The 11,030-nt window shown below is 37.6% G+C and overlaps 1 protein-coding gene across 6 annotated transcripts in view; it reads left to right on the top strand.

Moving 5' to 3' along the window:
• The window catches only part of LOC112138865 (glutamate receptor 3), a 73,818-nt gene that overhangs the window by 35,643 nt on the left and 27,145 nt on the right, over positions 1–11,030 (top strand). For all 6 annotated transcript variants that reach the window (XR_004949004.1, XR_002917860.2, XR_002917862.2 and 3 more), the window contains exons 5-7: positions 10,203–10,256; positions 10,406–10,567; positions 10,782–10,949. Coding sequence is in view for 3 of the 6 variants with exons in the window: in XM_024261539.2 (XP_024117307.1) it covers positions 10,203–10,256; positions 10,406–10,567; positions 10,782–10,949 (384 nt within the window). In the remaining 3 variants the exon portion in view is untranslated. The remainder of the gene's footprint in view (positions 1–10,202; positions 10,257–10,405; positions 10,568–10,781; positions 10,950–11,030) is intronic.

Genomic DNA, 11,030 nt, shown 5'->3' with positions numbered 1-11,030 from the left:
AATCATTATCTGAGTTTTTAGCTTGTGGATTGATCTGATTGACTGATTTGACTGCATGATTAACTTGACTTGTAATCATTTTTTTTTCATTTAATGTTAACATAATTACAACAGATTTGGACTGTCCTAGACTAGCTTTATTGTTGCTGAACTCCAGGCCTCGGCGCCAACAACCCTGAGGAATTTGTAACGTTTCTCTGCTTAAACATACCTGTCACTATCCATCCTCTGCAGAGTTTAAGTGGGGTAACATAGAAATGATGCAGGTTGGTGAGCCCTAAGTAGAGTTCAAAAATCCCTTAAACCAGTCTGCTCCAAAGTTTACATAAATGAATAAATGTCATTGTTTGTCTTTGGAAAGGTTGTTATTTTATATTATGTGAAAAGACAGTTTTATTTAAAAATGTGCAAACTGTTGAAGCCATGCATCAGTGTGAAAAAGTTAATAGCTTGAAAATAATCGAATGTTCAAGTCAAGTTGAGTTAGAGGATAATTTCACTCCTATTATTTTTCTTTGCTGTTTTTTCCATTATTGTTTTTTTCTTTAAACAAAAATATATTCACTTACTCATGTTCCCAGGCTGAAACCCATTAATAGGCGAACTCATACACTAAGGGCAGAGAATTTTCATAAAAAATATAATAAATGAATATGATAAAACAGTAAATATAATAAAATAAGATCAAACTAATTAAAATTAAACAGATAACAGGTTGTTTCAAGTTTTAATAAACATTTATATATGTTAAAAGGTTTAAAAGTGCAGGAGTCATCCATATAAAAGCCAAAGAAGAAGATTTCAAGTTTTAATAAACATTTATATATGTTAAAAGGTTTAAAAGTGCAGGAGTCATCCATATAAAAGCCAAAGAAGAACATAAAAACATTTTTCTAAAGTACAAATTTGACAAAATGTGTCAAATTTAGCTGTTATAACATAAGCATAAATTGACAGTTTTTGCCATATACAAGAGCTAAAAAATGTTCTAATTTCCTGGCAGATGTTTACTGGTCTCTAAAACTGTTTTTTTAAGGTTTTTGTTTGATAGAACATATTTTAAAGAAACCAACAGGAAATTTGTTATTTTCAGAAATCTTTTAGCTATTTTATTTCTCAGTATTTTCTGCTGTTTTTTACTCCAGGACTGAAAAACACATAATAATGCAAATAAATACATAAAATTAGCCTCTTTCAGATTTAACCAAGCCTTTACTCTTCCTGGAAAACCTGCTGATAATGCATCTATATCTTCCTAATAAAAAAGAAAAAACAAATCCCAGCAGAATAATTCTATGTAGGAGTGGCATCAGTGAAGTGATGCCTAATCCGTGTTTCATTGGACTCTGCCTCCTGAGAGCAGTAGCTGAATAGCTCAGTCTGTTTAGGTGAATACTGGCAAATCCCCAGCTGCTGTCAAGCATATTTTAGTGCTGAGTGCCGTTTACTTACTGTAGAAAAGAGCCTGATTGGTAAAGTGCTGCTCTAAGGCTTGTTCTTCTGGACCATTTACTAAAAACAATCCTTGATCTAGTTCACTATTAAGCCAACTGTTTAAATGAAAACCTTTATTTGTTGTTATTTTGCTTTCCTTTGGTAGGGAACAACATCTTCTCTCCATGTTTAAGGATTTGTAACTCGCAGTATATTAAATGACTGTTTTGTATTTATTCCATCCAATAGCAAAGAAGTATATACGTTCTTATCCAAATTTAAAAACCTGTTCTGATAAAAAATCTTGTTTTTGGTGTTTTGAACATATTCTTGTGGCATTTTTCTAATGCTGAAGGACATATATCAGTAAAATTAATCTCTAAATTGCATTTCTGAGTATTTCTTTATTCAAATTGTTGTGAATCAGGAGCAGATGAAAAAAATTCAATATGAAAAGATTGTACGGCTGGATAGCTACAATATTGCTGGTCATTTTTGCTGTACCGCTAATGTCAGGCTGTGGGTGTGAGGGGCTATAAGCTAGCTGGAGAGCACATAAACAGTGAGATCTCGGGAATGGGACGGTTGGACGGGTTATTCGGCCCACATCTCAGAGGTGAATTTCTAATGACAAATACTTGTAAAGCACCACTTTTTTAAAAAGTATTTTTTGATTAAAATTGTAAATAAATTGAGATTATAATGAAAAAACCTTTTGGAATGCTTTAAAAATAGATCAAAAGATGATTGAAGAGGTGTTGACATGGTTTCGACTTCTTATAACCTGGAATACAGTTAATTAAAAAGCACATTCTTTACTAAAATTCAACCATAACAAGTCATGCAAGCATCTTTTATAGCAGTTGTCTTCTTTTTTTGTAGTTTTTCCACAAATGAACTCCAGTTTAGTGGAAAAATCAACACATAAGCTACAAAACATGTTAAATTCTGTATAAATGTGGCCAAATAAAATATTATTTAAGATTTTGGGATGACACAACTACAGGGAAAGGAATTCCCATATAAAATTATTTGCATGAATCATTTGTGTTTTATATCCTAACTGTGGCTCTTTGGAAAGAAGAAAGAAGGCTTTGAGTTTGACTCCACACAGGTTTTGCTCCCTTTTTTGAGTTCTAAACGTCTGGCCTTGACCGAATACTCCGACTTTAACACAGATTTTGGCTTAAAATCTTCTCAAAGCGGTCAGTCCGTGTCATGTCAAGCTGTTTCGATCACAATCCCTTTATCTGCCACAAATGAACGTGGCATCAGAGATGGCGCCTGCCTGCCTGCCAGGAGCTTCTCCAGGTGCTCCAGAGTGAGAAGCCACACCTCACGTCTCTTGAGAGTTCTTCTCTCATGCAAGCTGGGGCATCAACACATGCTTTAGTGTAATATCAGCTCCAATGTAAGTAGGACACACTGTCCCATAACAGCAACAACAATGAGTCTACTATAAATAGCCTACCCTCCTAGCCAGAGGGAAGATCTCTGGTGAAGGCGGAAGTGAGCAAACATAGCTGAGATCACTCAGGCATCAGAAGGTAGCGCTTCTTCACTTGATGTTGCTTTCAAGTGCTTGAGATTATCTCTCCATCTCACTCGGAGACATTCATCATGCAGGTTTTGATGATTAGTGGACCGGTTTGCTTGTTGATGAATGTGTTGCGAACATTTATTTCTTTAGCTCCTTCGAGTAAAGCAAAGACAGAGTGACAACACCTTTGAGGCTTCTCATCAATAATTGAATCTCTGTAGATTTGTTGTTGCCCCCTAAGAGGATCCGTCACCTCCCAGCCTCCTGCTGCACGATGGAAAGGCAGAGCTTTGATGGCTTGTGGTGTCTACAGAGTCTGGTTCTGCAGAGAGAAATGAGAGTGCTGCTGAGACCCCAGCGGCACACTGCTCCCACATCCAGTAAGCAGGAAAGTAACATCTGAGACTTCAGATGAGATCACACGATGATCCTTGGAGTCAAAGATTTTCTGTCGTTTGTTCAGAAGTGAGGTTTTTAGAGCTCTTTCTCAACACTTTACAGAAACATTTAAAGAAAAACACACAATCAGAGGACCGACCTAACATGCAGTTGCTGCATTTACTGACAGTACTAAGCGCCACACCACTGTGCTGCCTAACTCAATGCCATCATCTCAGAAAAGAGATTCAGATTTACAGAGACAACTTCAAACCTACTTCCCTTCATGACAGCCTTCATGGAGGCAGAGAGGGCGATGAGCCTCCTCTTGGATAAACTGTCATTTTGAGCTGCTTTACAACCTGCAACTACAAAGTGCTTTGATTTGGAGGACTGACACCGTCAAATAATGCCCATTCTCTTTTTAGAAAACCTCATGTGTGCATGTGTGTGTACTGTTTAGATTTCTTATCTTCCAGGGATAATATTTAAGGATGCATCAGGGTGTGGCACAGGAGAGATCTCAGCACTGTTTTCTTTTTTTGTTTTAAAATCTTGCTTGTCACCCATCATAAAGTGGAGAAACTCCTCGTCTCACACATGGAGATTTATTGCTTGAATAATTTCAGACACAAATAGAGGAGCAGTTGACGAGCTTCAGATGATTCTGACATGCCAAGTGAGAGAGTGAAATACAAATCACTGATAGTGTTGATCACAAAACACGTTTCCTTTTTTGTCATTTTTAAATGAAAATATTCTTAATTAAGATGTATTTTTAATATATTAATACATTGTGCAAAGTTTCACCACAAGATTACAGAGGCCTGAAATGTCCATCATATGTATACCTTAACTATGTTAGACAAAATGAGAAAAAAATCCTCAAAATCACATTTTTTTATTTTTAAATAATTTATTGGTAAATTATGGTGGAAAAAAATATTTGGTCATCTACAAACAGGGAAGATTTCTGTCTCTCACAGACCTATAACTTTTTCTGTAAGAGTATCCTCTGTCCTTCACTTGTGACCTGTATTATTGGCACCTGTTTGAACCAATTATTTTTAAAAAAAGTCACCTGTCCACAACCTTAAACAATCACACTTGGAACTCCACTATGACCAAGACCAAAGATCTGTCTTAGGACACCAGTAACAAAATTGTTGACCTGCACCAGACCAGGAAGACTGAATCTGCAATCGGTTAGCAGCTTGGTGAGAAGAAATCAACTGTGGGACCTATTAATAGGAAATGGTAGACAGGCTCCATCTGGAGCTCCCCTGTAGGATCTCACCCTGTGAGGTCAAAATGATCACAAGAACAGTGAGCAAAAATCTCAGAACCACTCGGGGGACCTAGTGAACGACCTGCAGAGAGGTCTCTGTCATCTTTTTAAGTGGCAGAACTTCCACAATTCGTGTCTGAAAATATATTTTGTGCCCCACTGTAGCCACAAGGGGGGCTAAGTTTGTGTTTCCCTGTGCCCGACCCCAGCCTGGATAAAATGCAAGTTTGTGTCAGGAAGGGCATCCAGTGTAAAACTCTGCCAAATCAGATGTTCTGAAATGGGAACAACAGAATTGATTTTTATGCTTTTTTTTTCACTAATTTGTAGTCTATAAATATGATTTCCAGCTGGAAATGTCTCATTTGAACATCCAAGTATTTATCTCATGACATAAACACTGTTCATTGTATCTTTACAATCTGAAGTCATTTCTCATATCTTGCTGACATTCCAGTTGTGAACATCCTCAGTTCTCAGTTTGTTTCCTACCACTGAGTCAATCAACAATGGCTATCATCAGAGAGCAGATGACAGGACTCTGAGATCAGTGGAGGCTCCGAGTACGCTCCCCTGAGGTGCTCCCCTACTCTCACACAAATCAAAAGCAATTCAAAGTTCAAGTCCAGCAAAAGCTTCAATATTTTCCATCTGCGTAAATTGTCTATTGAAGTAAGAACTCTTTAGGCAGAGAACCCCACAGAGTGAAGTTATCGTGTTTATTGTCACATGAAAGCAGCTCTGACAGGAATGATTTTAACATTTTTAGGTAAAATGTATCCATCATTAAAAGTGAGACGTTATTCTCAGGATAAGTGTCATAATATCAAAGTTTAGGCATGTTGACATTGAAACCATGATTCTTTCATCTCCATTAACCACTCAATATGTACTCTAAACTGTATTTGATAAATTAAATATGCCTTGAAAGAGGTATTCTGATGCTGCAGCTTGAACTATAACAACATATTCTCCACCGTAAATGAAAATCATTTCAGTTTTCTTTTTTTTCTGTTTTCACTTTAGCCGTGTAAAGAGGACTCTACATCAAAAAAGGAAACCTTTGGTCTCATAAAGAGTTTGGTTTCTGAGGATGTGCTTTATGTTAGCTTGTTTGTTTTGCAGGAAACCCCTAAGAAATCAAGTTAAAAGGAAGTAAGCTGGCACACCAGAAAATTACAATTTTACCAACCTGTTTTGCTAAAACTGTCAGTCCATAAAAGGACATAATTCTGACAGTGTTCAGTAGCTGTTCATGCAACAAACAATGTTTAATTATTGATCTTTGTGGCAAAGTTTTACTGGAACATTTCTCTGATATTCAGCCTTTTTCCTCCTCATAATTAACTAGATCCAGATCTTTATACTTTGTCCAGGTCTGACTACTAAAGTAATAATTAGCTGCATAAAAGCACAGTTATCAGCTTCAGGATTTGTGTCCTACTTCTGAGGAAGGCACGTGACCATTCACTGTGAGGAAAAGAAGCCTTCATCAGTGAGGAGTGAGTCAAATCCTCTTGAAGGCACTTGGGCAGACATCCAGCTCTGCACAGGATTGTGGCTCCAGCCTGCTTAATTAGAAACTGTTCCCCTGGGAATTTTTAGGCTGATGCTCGTGCTGCTCAGCTTGGCTCAGGCCGGCCGCAGACGGCAGAGAGCAAACCTGCTCCTCCAGGAGGCAGGAGGACAGACAAATACCTGCTCACAGCTGGCTTTTTTTTTTCTCTCAAAAGACTCACCTTCAGCTCAGAATCTGCCCTCAGCAAAGACACACCTGCTGTTTTGTGTTGTAGTTTTTGTTGACACTTAAATTCAAAGGGTCAGAAAGGAAAATAGAAGCTGAAAATACTTAATCAAAAGATCTAAATGTTGTCTTTTTACATGCCTGATCGCTTTTTTGGTTCTTTGGTCTCTTTATCTGAATATGAGATCATCAGAGGATGACCTTTTTGAAAATAGGAAATAGAGGAAATAAAAAAAAAAAAAATTTTTTTTTGGGAGCTAAACTTTTCACAGCCACCTGTCAATCAAATAACCAAACCATAACCCACGCAGTAATGTTTTAATTATCCAAAAAGACTTGTTTGAACCAAACTTTTTAAAGTTGGACTATTTAAAATATATAAAAATTAAGATTTACTTGTTTCTTTAACAACTCCAAAATGGATACTCAAGTTACTTTTCTATTTTAAAGGTGCTTCAGCCCGGAAGTTTCTATTAAACTACTGCTGCTCTGCAAAAACTACTTTTTTAATTTGGCTTAAAACAACATAACCAAACTCTCATAATCGAAATCTTTGTTGCTAGAGCACAACACAAACATGATTTGGGATTTTTCCTTATTGCAATAAGTTGCAGTTTTTGCATTTTAAAATGACTTGTTCATTAGGGCTTATTTAAACCACATGAAGTGTAAAATTAGTTTTTTTGCAAAACAAAAAAGTGTAATTTTCCTAGTTTCACTTTGCTAAAATAAAATAGCTAGATATGCTTTCCTTTTATTTTGTTCCCTACATCCTTAGCTGGAGTTCTCATAACACAGACACATGCTGCTGAGGATTACAGCAAACACCTGTCTCAATTTTCACCTGGTGGCTTCACAAACAACCACCGGAAACATCTGGGACTGATGAAAACCCTGCTGCCACACTTTATCATTGCCAGATTGACTCCCCCTCTCCTGGTGTGCTTTCATCAGCCCACAGCGTGACTGCATGTTCGCTGTGCGATTGTCTGTTTGAGAGGATCTTGTTGATTTTAAGTTTGTCCTTTCTAATTACGCTTTGAAGGAACTGAAATTCTGTCTTCCTCTGACAGTAACTGAAGAAAAGACCTCATGGCACCTTGACTATAATTTCCATTCAATGAGCATTAATTATTTAAAAGCTAGACAGTCAGTCTGCCTGTCACACTGCTTTTTACTTTGAAGCTTTGGGTCTTCCTGCAATTACTGAATAAGCAACACGTGAGACACAGATTCTGTGGAAAATCTTGTCCTAATAAGTTTTATACTTTTATCTACAGTAGTGCCTGACCTATCCCAGGTTCCCTGAGAACGTGCGCACCAACAGAAAGCTGTTATCCCAGGAGGAGCTGAAACTGGAGCATCAAGATCCTAAAAATATTTGTTATGCCCACACGCGTTTCTTTTTTTTTTTTTCTTTAGATCAGAGCTGCCGACAGAGGAAGCAGCATTTTCACCAGTAAATCGAATGTTGCACATTTCACATGAAAATGAGAATGGGGATAGATTAAACAATGATCTGAAGGCATGAGATTTCTAAATTAAAGACTTTTTAATGACATTTTTTATGTTATCAAAGTCACTATTAAAGGCAAACTTAAAGAACTAAAACAGAAAAAAAAATCCTTACTGCAAAATTTGCTCTAATTGTTAAGTGTATTACCTCTTTAAAATTTGAATAATCACCTGATTATTTTACTCCCTATGTCAGTATGTGTTACATGGATGTTAACATTAAAATAGTTATTTTTAAAAAATCATTAAAAAAATATTTTGTTCTATTACAGATACAGAATTATTCACTGTAAATAATAAAAAATACATATTTTGATACCTAAAACACCTTTTTAACCTAAATTCAAAGGCTGTTTTTGTACAAAGTTGGGGATTTTATTGTTTTAAATTCAGTTGTGTTAGAGTTTACAGATTATACACAAGACAAATCATTGATTTGTATCTTTTTTTTTTCTTTTCTTGCTTTGGGAAAACAGATTTTTCAAATGACTTTATTCACTTTAGAATATCTGTCCCTCGCCACGCTCATTGCCCACTCACAAATTTATGATTCAGCTGCCAAGAGATTCTGCCTTTTATACAAGTCAAATATCATTCATCTTGAAAATAAATACTTGGATTAAGTGCAGAAAAAATGGTTGGATCACAACTATGGAAGCCTTTAGGATCAGCTGCAGTTTTGGTTTAGTGATGCTCTAATCTGTGGTGAGAATTATTGTCTTTGTTAGATGTACACACTGAATAAATCATCCGATGTTATTTATTTATACATTTTCTTTCATCTGTACAGAATAGATGTTCACACAGAAGCGTGAGCCGCTTTTTTGCTCATGTGTGATAAGTTCAGATTCACGACTTCACAAATAGCCTGAGGCTAAAAAGACACCGAGTCCCACAGCCAGACATGAGTGTTCTACCTTTGGTTCTGGAAAGATGTTATGACATCAGCATTCTTAGCAGAACTTCCACATGGCTACCTTTTAGAAGGATGCCAACAAGATCTGAGGTTGATCGGTGATATAATAACTCCAATCATTGCTGGACTGACCTCAACAAGGATCGATTTTAGGTCTAAATGAACCAATATCGACTATGAATCATAGCGACAACCACAAATTATAATATAAATCGAATTGTTGCTCAAATAAATCCTCTACTAAAGTGGTCCCTAAACTTTTTCAGGTCATGAACAAGTCCGAACGTGGCTGAAATTGGCTTTTTTAAGCTTCAAGTTTCTGAAATTTTATTTTCAAAATAAAATGCTACACATGTATTTGTTTTTTCTGTCCGTTGCCTGGTACCATACATGTGCTGTACTGCTTCTTTTCCCCAAAGATAAAAAAGCAAAAACTTAAATAAAAAAAAAAAGTATTTAGGAATAGTTACTTTCAAGTAACATATTTTTCTTTTTACGTGAGATTGTATGAAAATCTGAGCAGAAATGAATCAGTTTGAGAAGGAGACTGGATTTATTGCTCAGATGTATAAACCTGTCAGCGGCTCAGCCTTGTGGCTTTGAGGACCTTCTCCCTTTGGAGGCTGTTATGAGCCCGTAAGGCAGAAGTAAGCAGAAAGATTTAAACTTAATGACCGCTAGTGAAAACAATGCCTGTTTGAGTGAAACCACCAGCCTAAAAAGAAGAATAAAAAAGCACCACATGGATGTTGTGTGTTGTTTTAATAAAGTGCATTGTGAGAGATATCACTATCCCGGTGGACGTGTAAGATTCAGACGATTTCAGTGGCCGAGTGCTCTTATCAAGACTGTGGAGGAGTGTAGAAAATAAAGAGCGGAGAGAATGAAAAAAAAAAAAAATCTCTCCACCCCCACAGTTTCTTTTTGAAGCTGCGTAGTCGGTGATGGAGAGAAAATGAGTTTTTACCAGCGCAGAAGTTAAAAAGAAAACAGCAAATGGAGCTCTGTCGTCTGCTGCTTCCGACAGGTGAAGTCCGACATTTTTGGGCTTAACGAAGACTCGCGTGCTGAAAGTTGCAGATCACCGCTGCTTTGGAAGAAGAGGGAGGTCTTCCAGAGCCATGACCTTGTTTTAAATTTTGAAGTTAACGAGAAGGAACAAGGCCTGTCATTGCAGTTCTTTCCCCAACTGGATGTGTGTGTCTCTCATACAAACACACCAATGTACAAATGGGCTCACATGCTCCTTGTGGTCTGTGCAAAGGCTGTGCCTTCCCTTTTTTTCAGCTAAATATTCTGAAACTGCAGCTTTTTGTTGGCGCTGAGTCGACTTTGCGCTCTGACTGTTGTGAATGTGACTCATCGTGTCTTCTGCTGTAACTTGTAGGTGGTGACCTCAGGAAAGAACAGCAGAGGATACCACTACATCCTCGCCAACCTGGTGAGAACAACACAACAGTAAAAACACACACAACTGAGTTTGATGCAATTTAGTGAAAAGAAGTTCAACAGAAGTCAAACAAATATGCCTTTTTGAGTCGTTAAAGATCTTTTTTTTAACTGTCAGCTGGCTGTTCTCTTTGCTCCTAGGGTTTTTCAAATATGAGCCTGGACAGGGTTTTTTCTGGTGGGGCCAACATCACAGGCTTCCAGATCATCAACCCAGACAGCACTGTCGTCCAGCAGTTCCTCCAGCGCTGGGAACGCTTGGATGAAAGAGAATTTCCAGAAGCCAAAAACACTCCGCTGAAGGTCAGTGAAGCATAGCTGCTGATGATGCGTTTGATGATGCAAAGAGTCTATCTCAGCACTGGTGAACTTTTAAAGTTGTAACTCTCCTGGAACAAGAGGGAATGTGGAAGTCTTTCACGTTTATTAAGAGCGTCTTTTTCATCAATGCCTCAGCGGCGAAGGGAACAAGGATAATATGCTGCCACTGCATTGCTGTTGTTGGCTTTTCTTTCAGTACACATCAGCCCTGACTCATGATGCCATTCTTGTGATTGCGGAGGCCTTCCGGTATCTTCGAAGACAGAGAGTAGATGTTTCTCGCAGGGGGAGCGCTGGTGACTGTCTCGCCAACCCAGCTGTGCCCTGGAGCCAAGGCATTGATATCGAGAGAGCCCTCAAAATGGTAGGAATCAGGACTGATTTCTGGATGACTCTGCACTAGATAGATAAAATTCCAGTATAGATTTAATTTAGAAAAATCAAA

The sequence above is a fragment of the Oryzias melastigma genome, linkage group LG14 (assembly GCF_002922805.2).
Source record: "Oryzias melastigma strain HK-1 linkage group LG14, ASM292280v2, whole genome shotgun sequence".
Lineage (NCBI taxonomy): Eukaryota > Metazoa > Chordata > Actinopteri > Beloniformes > Adrianichthyidae > Oryzias > Oryzias melastigma.
Note: the sequence above shows the minus strand (reverse complement) of the source record. Positions and strands in the feature narration are given on the sequence as shown.